A 20,362-nucleotide genomic window follows, 5' to 3' on the forward strand; every position below is an offset into this window, starting at 1 on the left:
TTTTTGGTCCAAAGGCATAGCGGAAGTGATCATATCGTATAAAATAGGGCTGGCGAGTTGGCGAGCTGGCGCCGTGGACTAAGTCTGCAGGAGGCTACAGGTACACGTATCGTCTGTTTAGTGCGATTAGCATACTTGTTTTAGTTCACCCACTTTTAGGGATCTATCTATCTATCTATCTATCTATCTATCTATCTATCTATCTATCTATCTATCTATCTATCTATCTATCTATCTATCTATCTATCTATCTATCTATCTATGCGCTTTCCCGCCAACTTGGGTCACTGGGAAAGAGAGAAATAAAACCTATTTATTGAAAAGCCCCCGCTGACTTCGAAAGGCGCACGGAGAGGCCCGGAGGCTAGCCCCGTAAAGCTCCCCTTTCCTTCAGACGCAGGCCAGGCCTTGAACCGTAGCGGCGTCCTCCGCCAGCCGGACAGCACAGAGCTGGTCTTCTGGGCATTCGCTGAGCAGTATAGCCTCCCACCGCTTCGGGGGTTTTATTTTAGCATTGTGGTTTATGCTGTGTCTGATGTTGTTTGGAGTTGATGGGCATGCCAATATAATGTGATGGAAGTCTTCACGTGGCGTGTCATTAGGGAAGTCCGTGGTCTAATGGGTAATGATCAGGTTGCTGTGCTGAGGGAACCGGGTTAGAAACCAGCCACCGGAACATCTTGGGTCCCTGGGTATGTGACACTGGGTATGTGCCGCTCTTTAGTGAACCTCTTTGACGCCAACTTGAGTCACTGGGTATAGATGTACCACTGGGTATGTGAGACTTAGGTGCAATCGAACCCGCGTCATATATCTTCAGGCACACTTGTGTGGCCTTCGCGGCGGCGCGTCGATGTGACCGAGCATGTCCAGAGGGAAGTGCGAGAGTGGAGCCCGGGTGCATATACGCCTCAAATACATGATGCATCTCTGCGGTGGCAATGCGTTGTCGCTACTTCGCTACATTGTCACTCGAGTCAACGTCGACATTCATCGTGAGATAGGTTCTGCCGTAATTTTTTTAATTATTATTTGTCGCTTGCTGTCACATTTGCTTGTTATTTTTCACAGGGCGCAGAAGGCTGCGCTGGTGTGAGTAGCGCTAAAACTGTCATCGTTTTTTTTTTTGTGTGTGTCCGTTCTTGCTCAATATCGCAGAAATGTTTACACATCGATGGCAAATTTGACCAGTGAATTTCGCCGTCTATCTTCTTAATGTCATCATTTCTTTATCTTCCTCTGCTTTGATATTTTTTCCTTTCTCTCTGTCTCTTCTTTTCATACCAGTGTGACTATACTCGCAAGTCTTTTTCTGTATTTCTTTAAAATTTTCAGATTTACTTTCCTCACACCGCTCAACACTTGGGCAATACCCCACAGTGGGTACGCGCCACAGTTAATGAGATCATCATCATCAGTTGAAATGCTTCGAAGTCCCCTCGGGCGTTGCCGAGTGGTGTTGACGCAAGCTGCGACCCAGCACGCGTGAGAGGATGGCCTGAAAGTCTGGACCATCCACTTGCGTCCGTCGTCAGTTTTGTGTAGCCAACCGAGCTACGTACAAAAGGCGGGAAGGACACCAGTTCAGCCATGGAGCAAGCACAAGGCTTCGTAAGCACCTTAGCTTTGTCTGCTAACCCTTCTTTCTTCCGCTCGTTCAGATAGTACGAAGCATTACGTGTAATGTAGATTTACTCTGTCTCACCGGCACTATGCAGCACATCGAAGGCTCCACGACATCCAATTAGAAACGAAGGCAGACTGCACGCGTCAGTGAATTAAAAAAAGGGATCGCCTATAACGCGCGGGAGTAATGGCGTTTGACGTAGGCATCCGGTTCACGTTCCTGATTGGCTGACGCCATACTGCGCGGAGTTGGTAACACGGAGCCAGTGCAAAGAGTATGCCTGACTTTGTTTATTCACCTGCTCTAAGCAGTCAGCTGAGAGCCTATGTAACTTGTTCCTTTTTTCGCAGCTTACGGTAGTATTGCAGTGGAGATAACGGTGAGTAAGATGGAAGCGCCGTTCTTCTATACAGTAGTAACTGCGAGATTTATGAGAATTGTCTTCACCGTAACGTTTACTGTATTACTTCTGACATCGCAAATAATGCCAATATACATGGAACTGGTCGCGTCGAGTAAACAGATGAGAGAGCGAGAAAAAGAACGAGAGAGGTAAAAAATAAAATAATATAACTGCAAATTATTCAAACTTATCTTGCAGTTGTACGACTATGTTAATCATACGTGAGGCAATGAAAATATCGCCAGACGTGGGACGAACGACGCGAGGGAAACGACGCAACATTGTGTCGTTTCTTCTTTTCCCTCGAATGTGTTTACCAGTACAAGAGTCCTGTCAGATAGGAGCGATAGTAAGTCTATACAGGATGTCCCAGCTAACTTTAGCCAGAGTTTTAAAATATGCGAATGCCACGTAGCTGGACAGAACCAAGGCGATGTTGTTTGCCGTCGCTTGTAGATAATCAGATTTTTTTTCATTCTGCCTAATTAGATAAATAGTCTTAATTAATTAACTTCTCAAATATTATAATTAGATGAAAAGTGTCATGAGTAAATTGTAGAGCGACATGAAAAACTCCCGATACAGCTTTATGTTGTTCAATACGTGCTGCATAAAAGTGATTTTCCGAGCTTGAATGAAGTCCGCAAATGCACTCAGAATTGCCACGCGACTGCCCGTTCGAGGTACTTTGCGTGTTTTCGCGGGTTTCTTTCATGCTCGGAAAAACAGTCTTATGTAGCACGTATTGAGCAACATAAAGGTGCATCGGGAGTTTTTCATGTCGCTCTACAATTTTCTCATTGACACTTTTCATATAATTATAATATTTGATAAGGTGGTAATTAATTAAGACTTATTACCTAATTAGGCGGAAGGCAAGAAATAATCCGGCTATTCAAGCGATGGCAAACAACATTACCTCGGTTCTGCCCAGCTACGTGGCATTCGCATATTTTTAAACTCTGGCTAAAGTTAGCTGGGACACCCCGTATATAAAAAAAGGTTTGTGACAACATCGACCATGTATCAATTCTCAAACAGCTTGCACGCAAACCACGACCAAGAAAAAATTGTCCGCGTACAGTAGACCGTGAACTTCCCGACAAATCCAACGATAAAGTTAGATTAACATAGAGCTTCGGAAGAAAGATGCTTGACGAGAGGGCCGCAACATTGTTCTATCTCACGGCCTTCAACAGTCTAGCATCTATATTGCAAGTCCCTTCACTCGGCGTACCACCGAGGCTGCCGTTCGTGCTGTTTCATAGCCTCAATACGAGGCAGGTTTCGACTCACTGCACATCATAATCGCAATTGCAAACTATGCGCGACGCTAACGTTTTTTTTTTTTTTTTGCGGTACGCTGTAGCAGTTTAGCAGTCAAGCTGCTAAACTGTGCCCTGTAAATCTTCACTGTGATAATCTTAGCTGTAAATGTTGCTCCTCGGACCGCCATAGTCCAACTTCTTTTAATACATTTACGTACGAGATAAGGGGACGCCCAATAATTTCCCAGCGCACATTGGCCGTCCGCGGTAGAAGTTGAGTACTGAATGGACGCGCACAGAATCCTCGTAAGCGGATGCGTGTAGCCGCCCGTCTCGGTGTCTCATTGCAGCGCAGTGGCGTCGCGGCTCTTCCGGAGTAGCGGTCTCTGGCGGGCGCCAGCAACAGTGCCGTCCAGGGACGGCCTGCGGCTTGTCTCATGGCCGCGGCCGTGTCCACGAGAGCCGCCCTGCTGCTGGCTTTCGCCTGCGTCCAGTTATGCAGGGGCGCCCAGGGCGCAGTCGACGCCGTCATCGACACCACCTTCTTCGGGTGAGCACTCGCCGCCTTGTCAAACACTGCCCGGCCATCTTTTAATTGCAGTCCCGGAGTCAACCTTCCACGGTGGGCAACGGAAACTTTTGGCAGGTGTTTTTATTAGGTAGCGGTGTAACTACCTTTATGTCATTTGCAATGAGGAAGAACAAAGCGCTCTTGACGACCACCCCGGTTACAATGTGTAACACAGTGGCGCGTCACTGAGAACGCGGGAGTGCAAGGTGACACCTGGAGTGACGCAAGAACTATATAGTTGCACGTCTATATATATAGTTTGGCTAAGGAAGTATCATTATGCCGCGGAAGTACACTGGTAAGGGACCGGAATGCTGGTGGAAATGGTCTACAACATCAAAATGCTTGTTTTCGTGCATTTTTGGATAATCATTTACAGTTCAAGCAGGGAGTGAAATATGAGCCTTTCTCAAGGCGTTGCCATGTGTGTCGGCCGAAAAGCTCAAATGTTTATCTCGTCTACTCTATAGTAGCCAGATAAGCTAGTAAGCTATTCCTATGGCAAAATATTAAAAGTCGCGAATGTTTTCATTTTTCAAATGCAGTCAACAGATGCGAGGAACATCGACTGTTTTTACAATTTATTCAATGCTACGTAATATATCGCTTCGTTATTTCTTTTCGCTTTCTCTCTATGTGGCATATTTTCTTTCGCATTCACGTTCATGATGGTTGCGTTATTTTGCGTGCAGGCACCACCTCCTGTCAGTAAGAATTGACAGCCAGGCACATCTGAAGACGCTACTGGATGTCAAAGATAATCTCGACGTAAGGACCGTATCATTGCTCAATATATTGCTACTTAAAGATGCGATACTTTCGTTTCTTGTTGCCGAACTACGAAGACTCGATGACCACTGCACACGATCCATGGAACAAAAAGCAACCGCAGCTGGGCCGGTATAATGTAACGATTCTTTTCGCAGCGACTCTGTTCCATGCTTATCAACCCACCGCTACGGCCCGGCCGTTACTTACGAAAACGCAGGCTGGGCAGCACTCGGGCCGGTGGATAGGAGCGAGAAGAAATATAACTTCAATAGGACTGTTACACGATTCCCACCTTGCAGTGCGCAATTTTCACTGAGGAAGAAAATAACTATAGGAGATAGCATTACGTAGCAAATTTGAAGCCAAGAAAAGTCGGCCCAGCAAGTGATCATGTCGCGGTAAGTTTTAGTGTCTTCCTCTGCAGCGTGCACTATAGCAGCGCTCAACGCATGCTCTTCCGAAAAGAGAACGGGTGCGACAGCAACGTGCGGCACGATCGCACGTTGCAATGGTGACGGCAAATGTATACGCTCTAATATAAACGCACCCAAGTTGCACAAGCACATCGGGAGAAAATTTCCACACAGCGGTTGGCATAGTAACCCCGAACACGTGCGCTTCGATTAAAACCTAGCGGGAACCCAGCACACTGGGCCGAGTCCGCCGCGCGCAGAATCACGTGTTAGGTCGAATTTTTTAGGGAGGAAAAAGCAAAGGGGTTGTCTTCACGGAGCGCAGGCTGGCTGCGGGAACTATAGTGCTCCCTCCTAGTTTATTTCCTTCCGCAATGGCAATTCTAACAGAACCAGAGCCTGCATCACTTGGAACATGAATAAGCGTTTGACGATCTATTAACCCTTTTCGCGGCGATCCCGTGGGAGCAGCCATGTTTGATCACGTGGTGACGCGTCCATTGTTTGCCTCAATACATCCGTTGCCTCCGCGCCTACAATGGGTGTGTATGACGCTGGTGCGGCTCAGCAAACCTCTGTTTCGGGAGATATATGGTAGACGGTGACTGGGTGGGCGACACGAAGCTTTGGCCACAGCTTCATTGAACACGCAAAATCGCTTTGGAAGCTGATTAAGCTATGTTTAAACGGCGCGAGCAGCGTATATGGTGCTTGTTTTAAGAGAGAGGCTAAATAGGTATTCCAAGCTATCCAAACTTTCCGCTCATGAGTTCAATCAGGATTAGTGTGTTTTGCTCTTCTTTCTTTAGCAGTGGCTTGTCACATTTCTGACTCAGTAAATTTACTGGGTACACGCAAGGCTTGAAACGTAGCCGTTTTATACATTGTAATACCTTGTAGCAAGGATGTATTATCGCTAGTAACTTGCTTACTCTTGTAGACTCACGAAACATTCAGCTTGGACCATTCGTGTGCTATCGGTGTAGACCGTCATTTACTGTGCGTGTATGGTGCGCATATATTCAAGTGTGCGTCCACTGCACTTATTGGCACGTTAGCGATAAAGTGGGCGTAAGTTTCCGTGCCAGTTGGGGTAGATGTGTGTTGATACTGTGAGCGAAACTTACTACGACAGGAAGCGGGCGCTACTCCCTTTGTCATTGTTTAACGAGTGGTACACACTTTTGCCGACGTTCCGGGGCTGAAGCACTTTCTTTGAAGGTTAGCGATACAACGCTGGCGGATGAGCAAATTTCCGTATCCTCGAAGAAAGCCGTACATCTCTAAGTGCCGGTAACACATATACGGACAGTTGCAGCAACGGTCCGCGAATTTGGCTACACAGATTCATTCCATTCCGTAATATGCCAGTCACTAGTTTTGCAGCCAACTACTGCACACGTGTTCCATCCACATGATTCAATCCGGCATGAATGGATCAAAGTGCGTTAGCGAAAACTCGGTTGCATTTCCGACAGCTGATCGCACAGAAGCAAGGTGACAGCAGTAATGGTTTCGCATTCGTGCGCTGTCGCTGAGGCGACGTGCGGCGCGCCGCTGAAAGAACCATCTCGTTTCTCTAGAACAAACTGCTCCGCAAAAATGGTCAATAACATCATCATGCCTGTAGAGGCACTGGAACTCGCACAAAGTGTCACTTCGGAATGAAAGATGTCATCGTACCTGCCAAATCTCCCGAAGTTTTCGTAAATTTTACAAATTTGAACTCGGTCTATCACTTTACGAATGTTGCATTAAGCTTCACGAAAAACAAATTCTGTTTGTGAAAGCGAAAGATGGGATGGCGCAGGATTGATAAAATGCACGCAAAAAAACATTTTCATGGTACTTGTGCGGCGCCCTCTTAACCCTTTAAGGCCCAGCGATTCCAAATGGAATCATCAATGGAATCATCACCAGATGGCATACGAGTATACCAGAAGAGTATAGCTATATATACGAAGATGGTGCGAGTATACCAGAAGGTACTACTTGCTTCCAACAAATTTGTTCACATCTTCATTCGAATAATTCACGTGACTTATAATATGTACCCGATTTCGAGCAAATTTTAAACTCGGCGTCTTCATTTCTTTATCTCATGATACCGATAAAACATGCGTATAACGCGTGTACAACGTCGTAATTAACCCACACGTATTAACGTTTCCTGTCATAAAGTTTTGTCAGTCATTATGTGCACCTAATTTGTCCTAAATGTAAAGCTGGTGCTACTGTGTAAGTCCTCCGAGCACAGCATAGACAAACAAAATACGTGCTTCGTATAATGCCCGAAATATGGAAGATAAGTATTGAGTAATTATCTGAATCCATTACTTAACCCTGACGCGCATTAAACTTCCGCCACACATTCCCTGCAACATGCTCGTCAGATCCAGCAAATGTGAACTCGGTGACATGCACAGTTCTCCCAGGACGTGGGCATTTCGACAAGTAATTTCCTGTAAAGGGTAAATTCACCCACACACGTTATGTACTACATCAGCCACACTGTTTCCCCCATATGCACCAAATTTGAACTCGGTGCCAGTTATATTAGTTCTCCCAATACAGGGGTCTAAATTCTACGCTATTCGTAGAACGCAATTGCAACGCCATGGAGCGCTTGCGTGAATAATTTACTGCAAAGGCCGTAAAAAACCGAGACAACTTGAACTTTTTCTACCACATTGCCTATAACTTGCCCACTATTTCCATCAAATATAAGCAAGGTACATTAATCGGTTCACTGAGGACAGCAGGGAAACTATACTACGTGCGTCGTATTACGCATGAGAATATGGAGGAAACGATAATTTAGTAATTAACGGCAAAGTTCGTAATTGATATAAAAGCATTAAAGTTTCGCGACACATTAACCCTAACAGGCTCCTCATATTCACCAAATGTGAACTCGAGCTCATCTAGAGCTCTCTCGAGACACTGGGAAACATTGCGGGTAACTGTAGTGTAACGCTGTCTAGCATTTGCCTGAGAAATTTTTCGCTAAGCCTGTAATTACCTGACGCTCTTGAAACTTTTCCCGCACATCACCCATATGAGATGCCTCCTATTTCATATAAGCGCAAAGCTCTGTGGCACGTTCAGCTCTGTCAGGACATCCGGTAAACTTCGCACACGGTTCGTAAAGCACCATTATAAACCCTCCCCCTTCCCTCTGGCACTCTTGCATAATTAATCTTCTGCAAAGGCTGTAATTAACATATCCAGTTTAAACGTTTATCGTACATCACCCACAACATGCCTCCCATCTTCATATATTGTATCTTGGTGTCGTGTTTTGTTCTCCCAGCACACCAGACAAACCAAGTAGACGTTTTTTTTTATTAACGCCCCTAAATAGGAAGAAAATTAGGATCTAGTAATTGTTTCCAAGGCTCCTAAATAATTTGCATTCTTCAAATTTTCAGGGCGCACCACCCATAATATGGCCACCAATTCTCTAGAAATATAAAATTTCTGGCATTTCTTTGTTATCCGAGGATACCGAGAACATGTTGTGTTTCGCATAACGCCTTTAGGCAGGCAGAGAACATGTGTTTAGTAATTTTCATTTAGCCCCTAATTAACCCGCACATTTCAGTCTGTACCCGCAAATAACCCCTAACATGCCTCTCTTTCTCTCCAAATATATATTCGGTGCATGATCTAGTCCGAGAATACACACATATTACGTTTTCAGCGCTTCTGCAATCGCACTAACCGTTTCGCTGAAGAATTTATATTCGTCACTGTATTCACACTACGTGCACTTTTCTGGCTACTTGCGCATTAGCAGTCTCTGCTAGTGGAGTGAGTGTCGAAGGACAAAACAATGTTGTTTAAAGAACGTCGCATGCTGCGTTAATTTTGCTCATTAATGCTTGTGTCAGTATAATATTCGTTTCCTTGGAAAACAGCTAGACTTTTGGAGTCATGCAATCAAAGAGGGTCATACTGGACTGGTGAGAGTACCCCCGGAGAGCATCAACGAAATCGTGGATGTTATGGAGACTGCGGGCATACAGTACCATGTCAACTCGGACAACTTGCAAAGGTTAGTGACGAGATTTTGTAACTTTCGTTTTTCGTTTTTCTTTTCTTCAATATCCAGGACCTTAAAAGCTCGCTGCTATTTCAAAGACTGCTCACCTTCATCACTTTTGTTGTATTGTGCTGCTAAAATTTGTGACATCGAAAGTTAGCGATTGATAGAATCTTTTAGCCGCGGGTAAGTATGGAGTTACCCTCAATAGAAGGCAACAAGTTGTTTGTTATGCCCCACAAAATTAAATTTACAAGCTCAGTACGGGGCAACTTAAATTACTGTCGGTAGTACTATAGCCAAATTTATGTGCACACTGTTGCGTCCAAGCTCCAACCAAGCTTGTGCCACCTTGCAGTGGGTGCATAAGGTAGCGACGGTATTTCCCCGTTTCCGGCCTATGGGAGCTCGCGCTTGCAATCCTGTCCGCAAGCAGCCGCTTCAGGCTAAACTATACGTGCGAGGTTAGCAGGCGCGTCTCCTTAAATGCCACCGCCTTCATTGCCTTTTTAGTAAATCTAGTGTCGCCATCGATACACAAAGCAGCCTTGGTGACTTCTGTCACTTTAGGAGTTTAGGGTCAGTCTCAGGCCACGCAGAATCAGAATACGATCATTTAGAAAAACTGCTATCCAAGTGACTGTATACCAGAATGCTACGGGGGCACCCATGTCCCCGATATCGGAACGCAACAAGTCAAAAGCAATCATTCGAAGCAGAAAAGCCTCATGCTCTATTACTGCAGACACAATCGTATGTGCTGCTGACACGTACCTCAATCGTTTAGAGATTCCCACCAACGTTGCAGGCACCGCATCTCGATCAACTCTGTGATATAACTGTACCATGCGGAAAACCGTAGGCCAGCGCCTAATGCCGGCATCTCTCGTCGTTTGCGCAGTACGGTCGGGGCGCATTTTGGTTACAATGTAAAATCCTTGACTTGAAAGTGTGTGTCGGTTGTTTCTATCCCAGGCATACCTGCTGCGATATGCCATTTTGGTTACGTTGTGCATTGCCTCAGAGAACGGAGGAACACGGTCCGGCGTAGTTCATAACGTCTGCATGCAGTAACAGTTTGACAGTTTCTTTATTTGCCATCTTTCTAACGTCGTGGTTCACTGCGGCCAGTGATCCGCTGTATCGCCTAGGCGCTGTACACTCCTGCAGGGAGTCGCCTGAGCACAGACACGAATTTCCTTCGCAGTCTGGTGAACGAAGAGAAGCGCCTCATCGCCCCCGACGATGCGAGCGCTGCCAGAGGGGAAACGGCTTCTGACCTTCTCGACTACGCGCGCTATTACAGCTACAAGTCTGTGAGTCGACTACGGCCACGTTGCTGTACAGTTTACATGCAAGTGACGTGGTTTTCGTGGGAGGTACCGCCGCCATTTTATTTTTTCGAAGCAGAGTAAACAGACGCGGACAAAAAAAAAAGTACACCACAAGCGCCATATTCGCGTCTTTTCGCGTTCACATCAGTTCGCGATACATTACAGGGGTTTCAAAACAAGACCACGATTTGATTATGAGACGCGCCGTAATGGAGGACTCCAGATTAATTTTGACCACCTGGGGTTCTAGCACGCATCCGATGCACGATACACAAGCGTGTTTTGTAATCCGCCCCTATCGCAATGCGGCCGCCGCGGCCGGAATCGCGCCAGCGACCTCGTGCTCAGCAGCACAACGCCATAGCCACGGAGTTATACAGCGGCGGGCCGCGCTACAGTTAGAGACACGCTATAGACCAACGAGCTAAGCAGCCTGCTATATATGCTGAGCAAAGCTACACGTCCCGCACGCATGCATGGTGGGATTGTTTGGCCCCGTACAACAAAGCTTGTAATTTTGGTGTTTTACGGGCCAAAACCACGATTTGATTAAGAGGCACGCTGTAGTGGGGAACTCCGGATTAATTTTGACCGCCAGAGAATATTTAACGTGCCCCGAATACAACAAAGCTATCTGTTTTAATTTCGGTTGTGCGTACTCAGTACACGTATAATATAATATATTTGGAAGAGTGAACAGTATAATGAATGGGAAAAAAAAACAACGAAAAAGGAAGGAGCTTCTGGGTAGAGCGGACCATTCATTTTCTTCTTTTAATTTTCTTCTCATATGCAACTGCACATGAAAATTAGGCCCCATTATATAAAAATCCTGTTCACACTAGGGATTTCGGGGCAGCTGTGCCGTAAGCCGAAGTCCCTTTTTTTCGCATGGTGAACAGTCAGTCGCCCGTATGCAGCCTTGCACAAGCGTCAGCAGAAAATAAGCGCAAGAAAACGTTGCAAACGTTAAATCCCTCCCGTATAAAATACAAATTGTACGCGCTGTTGCCTTCGTAACTGGGTGCCATAAGGCACCAATTTTTATATCGTATTGTTGTTTTTCTACGAAGAACAATATTTCCGCTAGCACGCGCTGGAATTCGCTCGTATAGGCGAGAAAACATTTCCTTCGCTCAGCTCTTCATCTGTTGTAACTCGTTAATGCGTGCGTCAGAGGACCAATGACATTGCAGTCTGTTTTCCTCATTATTCAAGGGGATTGAACTCTTCGAATGGGAGTAAATAAATAAACAAGGGAAAATGCAACAACGAATTGTTCTCTCGCGGTAGGCGAACTGCCACCAGTACCATGGCTTGTCGAAAATCTTGTGCCCCGCAGAGCGTGTCGGAATATAAGTACGTTGAAGTGCGACGTGACCTACTTGTCGCTTTTTAAAACATGTATTCAACTATACTATTCACATCCTCTCATCTTACAAGGTCTGTTTCGAATGTTGCTTTGCCCTTTTTTTTTTTCGCCCATGACACCTTTTTTTTTTCTTGTTATACTTCGTTTGTTTTGTCAGGTAACGAAAGCGTTGCTGGGATTTGCGAAAGTCCACAGCTTTCTTGAAACGCAAGTTATTGGGCAAACTCACGATGACAACGACATCATCGCTGTGAAGGTAGGCACCATCTCATGTTTGTTGTCTCCGCTATACCGCAACGAAAAATTAGCGCAGTATCATTGGTTACGCACACGTTGATATATGGCCGAAGCATAGGTATTACTGTATAAAAAAAAGAGAGAGTAGCTGTTTATCGGTGATTTTAACGTGCTTCTGAGCGCCTTCCGTGACCGACATTTAAAACGCAATTATGTGGCCGATAAATGTGGCAGCGTTTGTAAGACTCTTGCAACTTGAACGTGTTAAGGAACAAACGGCTCTATAAACACGGGGTACAGATACACGGATACAGGATGACTAGAAACTGAAATTTTTTTATTGCGCGGAAGGTGGCCTATATAAGACTTAGAAGGGGGAACGAAAAGAAGAAAAGCAGGCAGATGGTGGTAAATCGCTCAAATTTCGAGGCACAAGGACTGCATGCACTAATCGAAAAGGTAAGCGGCATCTTTTCCTGATTGAGCCCAACAGAGGGAATGCTTACACGACGGGCACTGCGATAAATATTCCGCGAAATTAACCGCTTAAGTTGCTCGCGATACATTCTTGATACGCGCACTTTGAAGCTCATTTCTGTGAACTTCTTTGTGAAGTTTCTTTTGTGCATTTTGACGGTTAAACACTGCATCTAGGAAATGAAGATTGACAGAGGAAGGAACACGCAACAGCAAGCACTGTTAAAAGACATTTAAATTGTGGGTTTTTACGTGCCAAAACAACGATTTGATTGTGAGGCACGCCGTAGTGGGGGAATAATTTGGACCACCTGGGTTTCTTTAACGTGCATCTAAAGCTAAGTAAAAGGGTGCTTTCGCATTTTGCCCTCATCGAAATGCGACTGCCGCGGCCAGGATTCGATCCCGCGAACCAAGCATTGTGTGTTCTTTCCTTTCTGTCTTCGCTTCCTGCGCTGTTTTGCCGTCAAAAGCCATATGCAACAAACTAGCACAGCGTCGCACGCTTTCTTTTTTCTTTTTGAAAATGTGAACTTCTTGTTTCTTGTATTTTTAATGAAATTCCTGTGGCCACGTTTCCTTCTTTTTTTTTTCTCGAATATCCTACAAAGAATATGTGCAACAGTTTATATCAGGCGTTGTACGCCTATTGAAGTATATCACGTTGTCTTGCCACTTCCTATATTTGGTAACCAACTGCTTCTTGTGTTTTCTTTCATTCCTCTAAAGGTAGCCAGCGAAAGTGACCTTCCTGTTATTCTGATCGACTGCGGTGTTCATGCCAGGGAGTGGATCACTATCTCCGCTTGCATGTACATCGTCAACGAGGCGAGTAGGCTGCTCTGTGGCAGTCGGGCCTGTTTGCTTTCCGTGCGAACCGGTGCAACACCTCCTTCAAAACCCAGGTCATGCGCGCACTTTGAGCAGTAACGTGACGCAGGAAGGTCGACAGTTCATGCATTTCAATGGGGCACGTCAGCGACGCTTACCCTGACCGCCTCTTTCTTAAAGTGCGGTTTTCAGTCGTAGCATCGGCCTTGGCTTACTAGGTGACATAACAATCAGAGCGCGCATACCTTTTGTTGCATGGGGGGTGTGGGCCAGTATTGCGGAATCGGCGCCCCCATTCCATTCCAATTCTATTCCGGGGAATTTAGAACCTTGCCGCGATTCCATTCCTTTCAATTCCTCGGAATGAAAAAAACTTAGACCATTCCCACTCCGGGAATGGCCGGGCAGTACAATTCCACTCCTGTAATTCCTCAACGTAAGAAAGGCATCTTGGTAGTTTTAAAGAGTTACCAATGAACGCACCATAAAGCTGATGTCGTCAGACGGGTTAAGAACTGCAAATATACGCAAGATACGTTACCAAGGTCGAGGGATAGTAGCTTGGGGACATATCTCGTGCAGTACAACCACCCTACTAATTACCATAGGGGCATTTCGCCCGCTACCTTAGTATTTGCATGGTCAGCATGTTCTAACGGCTTGTGATGTTTTAATATTGTTTAAGCTTAAATGTGTTAATGCTAAAATGATGACGTAGCGTATTTTTGCTTAGGTGTCCTCGTGATATTTAAATGCTTCAATAAAGGTCGGAGGCAGTTCAAGGTGCAAAAAGAAGCTTTATTTTGGTTTTATTCATCAAAATTTTCCAACAAAATGTGATAAACTGAATGGGCGCTTCGCCGTTTAGTTTTGAAAACCCGAAGTGTTAACGGCGGCTGCTTCAACAACAAAAAAAGAAAAACGAATTTTTCTTCAACTGCGAGGCTTTTCTTTCGAGGGACCCGTATGGGTTTCCTTTGTAGCAATCGCTATGACTGTGTGGATGTCTCATTTTCACTTAATTACTTCTCTCCACCTAGCGGGTTTCCGCAGAACTACTACGCCAAACTCTTGCCTTTGCTTCGAGTTGTTGACAAATTCGACTTCGCCCTGCCACCTGCTAGCCGCCTGGTTAGCTCAGATGGTAGAGCGGCCGCCCCGGAAAGGCGGTGGTCCAAGGTTCGAGTCCCGGGCCAGAACGAATTTTTCTTCAACTGCGAGGCTTTTCTTTCGAGGAACCCGTATGGGTTTCCTTTGTAGCAATTGCTACGGTTGGGTGGATGTCTCATTTCCCCTTAGCTACTTACTTCTCTCCTCCTTCCGGGTTTCTGCAGAACTATTACGTTATACTACTGTATTGTTAGATTCGAGGCTCTGGTTTACTAATGTTTGAACGTGGGCTTCTCTCCTCCTTCCGGGTTTCCGCAGAACTATTACGTTATACTACTGTATTGTTAGGTTCGAGGCTCTGGCATACTAATGTTTGAACGTGCGCTGGGTGGCTCTTCGGTGTATTTTGCCAAAAATAGCGCGTAAACGAGAAGGGGCTCTATTTTCGGAAAAAGATGTAACTCCATTCCCGTTACATTCCTCCAAACGTTGTCGCCATTCCATACCATTGCGGGGTCACGTTCATTCCAATTCCGGAGTAGTAATTCCGCAATACTGTAGGCTAGCGACGGTCGCGGCAAACAGGCACGTGACTTTTGGGTGCATCGAAGAGCGACATGTCCAAGCATGACTATACTGCTCTTGTATCCCTTCGTTTCCATATCAATCAATCTGAAGGACACAAAAACAGTGTTACCATGGTTCAGAATTTTCCCATTTTTTTGTCTCTAATGTCGTTCTCCTAGCGACGAATCCGCAGTCGATGGTCCAAACGCATTGGACTCATTTTCAAGGCAATGTAAACTCCTTAATACTGCAAGAAGTTAATTTTTTTTTCAAACACAAACCATGCAACCAATAAGTAACTGTAAACTAATGCGCTAGGCAGGCGATGCCGCTCATGATCCGCCGAGACCACGTACCACCGTGGCCGAGACTGCCGCGTGACGCCTGCACAAATCTACCATAGTGGGAAAGATTCGATCAGTCGCTATTTGCAGAATAATCCCGTTGGATAGATAGACAAGATCATTAGTCGATCCATCGTGAATGAAAGTGCATTTCAAAAGAGTTCACTCAGGATGGCATTTCGAAGCGTCAGGACAATTCAGCAAGATGAACAGGCACCCCTCACGCACACCCTTTCATGTGCGCGATTCGCTGGGTTTGTATCAAAAGTCTCTGAGCCAAGGAAAACTCACAGCTTTTCAAACTAAGGAATAGAAGGAGAAGATTGTTCTCACTGTTTATACAACGAACCGTTTGGAAGTAAGAGAGGCCTGGAAGGTTATCATCAGAAAAAAAAAACTTCTTTTTTCTTGTTGCAGCTTGTCAGCCGCCATCAGGAGCGAACCTCAGACGTCTCCGAAATATTCAACTACGAGTGGCGAGTGATCCCCTGCCTCAATCCCGACGGATACGAGTTCTCTAGGAGATCGGTGTGTAAACTTTGCCGATCGTGAACATGCCGTAAAGTTTTCTTTCACGAATTCTAGTGCGATAATTTCGTATGCTATACTTTATCGCTTTTCCTAGCGCTAGCTGGCTTAATGTTCTCAGTCCGTGACATTTTATTTCTTCCGTTCCCTTACCAGGTCTTGTCATCCAAATACCATTGCAGATGTATTTGCATATGTTCTACTGAACTTTGTTTGCACGTATACACGTGCAAACAGGATCATCCGCGAGAGTGCATTAGTTCTGCTTCCAACGACTAGTCAGCTTGCTAGTAATTATAGCTTCCTACGGTGGAAGAAAATTTTGTCAGATAATGCTGAGCTTCGGATCGCAGCTTTGAAGCTTGTGATGTATATTATAGCTGTGAAACGTGACCATTGTATTGCATAGGAAAATAAACGAAGTACTTTTTCTTCTGCCATGCAGAACAGGATGTGGAGGAAGAATCGATCAGTTCAGTACTCGTCCAATGGCACAAAGTGTTACGGTACCGACCTCAACCGTAATTTCGACGTGTCATTCTGCAGTAAGTTTTCGAAACATTTTTTTGAAACACACACGCAAGAAAGTGTTGTTATGCTTTGTGTGGGATTCTACAAATAAAAAAAAAATAACCTCTGTAATCAGAGCGCGTCAAGCAGGAATTTGTAACCAATTCTTGTTATTTAATTACACTCTAATTCCCTTGCTTGTTTCTCAGTGTAGTGGAAGCGACGCATCAGTGAAATACCACTGAGTGAATGATACATATTGATATATAGGAGTGAGTAGTACTGCATCAGCCAGTGATATACCGGTGAAGTGCACCCAGACGAACACAAGTGAGAAAGTAAACCGCTGATTACATTAAGGACAGCTAAGATTGCTGCTAGTAATAAGCAACAAAAATAAGCAACAAGAAATGCCACCTTGTAATGGAACGAGAGAGTATTTTCAGGTGTTAATGCGTGCACGCTTTTTTCTGTACGTAACCTTTTCTTTTTTTGTGTGTGTGTGGGGGGAGGGGGGAATATAAGATACCGTGAGTTAATTTCATTCTGCGGTTTTCTGGGCTATATTTATTGACTTCTGCTATAGGAATTTGCATTTATTTTAAGGAAGACAGTGCGCAGCGCTGACTACACGAACTACATACAGACTATATACAGGATGTCCCAGCTAACTTTAGCCAGAGTTTAAAAATATGCGAATGCCGCGTAGCTTGACAGAACCAAGGTAATGTTGTTTGCCGTCGCTTGGACTCATTTTTTTTTCATTCCGCCTAATTAGACGATCAGTCTTGCTTAATTAATCAACTTCCCAAATATTATAATTACATAAAAAGTCTAAATGAGAATATATATATGTATATATATATATATATATATATATATATATATATATATATATATATATATATATATATATATATATATATATATATATATATATATATATATATAGCAAGAAAAATTGGCAACAGAACAGGAAACAAAACTAAGACCACCGGTCAGCGCATACATTTACTGTTAATCTCTGAGATGCACTCCGTAACGCCAAGCGTATCATATATCCTACGCTGATTTTGACGCCTCAAAATGCCGATTTAAGCGCGGAAAGCTTAACGCAAAACGTTTAGTGGCGATGTTGAAACGCTGGAGGTTAGTGCTTCTTCCCCCCCCCCCCCTTCCCCATCTGTGGAGTTCAACAAATGAAGAATTAAATTAGTAATTGCTGTATTGATAAAGTTATAACTGAAATAGCATTCCTTTGTTTTCTATTCGTGCGAAAATTGCTGCATGGCCAAAAATAGCGGTGAGCAAGTTGTGCCAATTTTGCTTGATATGGAATTGTGTTCGAGTGTTACAGGGTTAAATGCTCTTTGCGAGAAGGGCGATTGACTGCCGCTCTTACGCACGACTGACCCCTTCTTTCTATCCTCGACTGCTATGTAGCACTCGTCTTTGGAGAGACGCCGAGAACTCTCGCGACTGCCGATGCCCAGACGCCGGGCGCGCGGCTTTCGCGTCGCTGCAGTGCGCACGCATACACACGCGGCGCGTATGTGCAGGCACGCCCGACGAGGCGGATCCCTGCAAGGAGACCTTCTGTGGCAAGGCGCCCTTCTCGGAGCCGGAGTCGCACGCCTTCCGGGAATACGTGACTGAATTCCGCAATAGGATAGCCTTCTACTTCAGCTTCCACGCTTTTGGAGACCTCTGGCTTATCCCGTACAGCTTCCGCTCCGAGAGGCCGCCGGACTACGACGAACTGGTACGCGCTGGCCGCTACCTGTCCTTGTTGGTGTGACCTCAGCGCCGCCCCGCGTGCGCGGCAAGAGTGCGTGCCCGGCGTGCTTCTCTGATTTCGAAGCGACGGGAGCGCACTGTCGGTAATCGCTTGTGTACATACACAGCCGGACGGACGCTGTTCCGTACCGCGACGGTTCATGACTCGCCCCAGTTACTTTTCTTGTTTTTTTTTTTTTTTTTGCTGTTCTCGTTATTGGGTCGTTAATTTGGATGGATGGATGGATGGATGGATGGATGCTCGAAAACTGACTGAGATTCACAGGAACCAACAAATTGGAATACGCGGGGCGACTTCTGGTGTTTATGCTCTGCATTACATATTTTTCTCATAAATGTTTCTTTTCCCGCCCCTTGATTCCGACTTGTTATGAAAATATCCCGCGAATCTGACTCAAAACCGCGATGAGAAATATTAGCGTTGCAATTCTGTTACTGATAAGTTTATTTACGGAACGTCTTGAATATGAACTGTGTTGAATCTCGGGATTGTTGGCGTAGTCTTCCGGCAACCTTTTTGCGCATGCACGCGTGTTTTGGTGAAAGCCTGCAACACTCCTCACAACGGCCCTCTTCAGTCCTCTTGTTCCGCATGTCCTTTCAGATGGCGAGGGCAAATCGAGCAGTCGCGGCAATACAGGAGGTTAGCGGCACCCTCTACAAAGCCGGATCCATATCTTCCTTACTTTGTGAGTACACGATCAAAGGTCGCGGATGCCTGACCTAGCACATCGTGACGCATTTTCGTCGCAAATACAGCATCATAACAGCAAACAATAAAGATAAAAATATGTTGGTCTTGATTTAAACATGGTTGCGACCGCCGCGCCGGAGTATAGTAGACGTGCATGAATCTTAGTTATATAGTATACAAAGTTTTTTTTTTTTTTTAGCTGCACCAAATTTTAAAAAATTGCCTGTGGCAGATAGCAAAATTCTGGTTTGATTTAAATTGCTCAATGAGGCGCGGCCATTACTTCTACGAAAAATCAAAATGCTTAACTGAATAATTAACATAATTACGCGAATTAACATTTTAAATAACTACCCTATGGCACATATATTATAATCTACGAATTGATGTTCCTCCACAAGTTTACGTCTTTAAAACTAAGTCGAATATCACGCAAACTTGTTTGTTTACAAAAATAACAGTAATTAAAATACGCAGGTATCGTCCTTGTTCGCGCCAAAGTGTCTGTTTATCATCGTTATCGCGAAAATATGAGAGAACTCGACATGAAGTTGTGTGCGCTTTCCAAACCACTCATATAAATTCAAGGAGTCCGTATTGTGCTTACCTGATTCGGTGTGACAGTTAACGGATGACTGGAATATTCAGCTCATGTGGAAACTAAACTACCTTGCTCCCACTTGCACGAAATGTAATGTGCTTTTAACTTCTAAAGACATGTCTGATGCCAGTATACTTCTTTCTTCTCCTTTCCTTCATATGTTACATTTTCCTAATTGTGCAAGAGCCCGTTCACTTGTATACCCTGGTTTCCTTGAAGGGCCCTCGGTAGCTTTTCTCAAATATTGAGGCGGTTGCTTAAGGCAACGTCTATACCTTCGCTGCAGGGCTCACGGAAAGTTTATTAACAAAAAGTTTTTTTTTAATGAACGCAGATATCGCTCCGGGCACTGCAATCGACTGGATGTATGTCAAGAAGGGTGTCCGAATGAGCTTCACCATTGAAATTTCTTCAGAGAAGAACGGATTTTTTCTAAACCAAAGCAACGTCATCGACGTCCCGAAGCAAGCATGGGTTGGCGTGGTAGCCGCCATTCAATAACATTAAATCAAATTGCAAGTCAATTTTGTGCCTGCGAAAAGCGCTGACATCGTCACGGTCGACTTCGTCAATGTCGCACGTGGTAACAAAGCGCTGTACGACCGGCGGTCTGTCTGCGGCCGCTGCAGGGAATCGCTCCCACGCGTCACCCACGCGCTGCCTCTCGCGATCTCCCGATTCGTGCGGCAGTCGCGCCACATTTCGTTCCGTTTGCAACGTGCGCCAGCTAATATATCGCGAAATGAAAACACATATAGCGCAACGCTCAAATTTCTCATTAGGGAGTATCTTAATCGTCGGTGATTTTCTTTATGAAAATTAAATTATGGGGTTTTACGTGCCAAAACCACTTTCTGATTAT

General features: G+C 45.0%; 1 protein-coding gene across 1 annotated transcript; it reads left to right on the forward strand.

Annotated features, from left to right (window-relative positions):
• Positions 1–1,444: 1,444 nt before the first annotated feature.
• LOC142573597 (carboxypeptidase B-like) lies at positions 1,445–20,024 on the forward strand. Its single transcript, XM_075683030.1, has 12 exons — positions 1,445–1,611; positions 3,649–3,848; positions 4,562–4,637; positions 8,974–9,110; positions 10,306–10,414; positions 11,962–12,060; positions 13,248–13,346; positions 15,788–15,898; positions 16,344–16,443; positions 17,968–18,170; positions 18,810–18,894; positions 19,835–20,024. Exons 2-12 carry the CDS (start codon positions 3,736–3,738, stop codon positions 19,999–20,001), a joined length of 1,299 nt encoding a protein of 432 aa, XP_075539145.1. The 5' UTR covers positions 1,445–1,611; positions 3,649–3,735; the 3' UTR covers positions 20,002–20,024.
• Positions 20,025–20,362: the final 338 nt, after the last annotated feature.

Source organism: Dermacentor variabilis, chromosome 1 (genome assembly GCF_050947875.1).
Source record: "Dermacentor variabilis isolate Ectoservices chromosome 1, ASM5094787v1, whole genome shotgun sequence".
In the NCBI taxonomy this organism is placed as follows: domain Eukaryota; kingdom Metazoa; phylum Arthropoda; class Arachnida; order Ixodida; family Ixodidae; genus Dermacentor; species Dermacentor variabilis.

What these genes read in the sequence shown, in the direction of transcription:
- LOC142573597 (XM_075683030.1), top strand. Translation starts at nt 3,736, where the DNA reads ATGGCCGCGGCCGTGTCCACGAGAGCCGCCCTGCTGCTGGCTTTCGCC. An exon ending in AACTCGGACAACTTGCAAAG is followed by an intron (nt 9,111 to 10,305) that starts GTTAGTGACGAG and finishes TTTCCTTCGCAG; the next exon opens with TCTGGTGAACGAAGAGAAGC. An exon ending in ATCCATATCTTCCTTACTTT is followed by an intron (nt 18,895 to 19,834) that starts GTGAGTACACGA and finishes TAATGAACGCAG; the next exon opens with ATATCGCTCCGGGCACTGCA.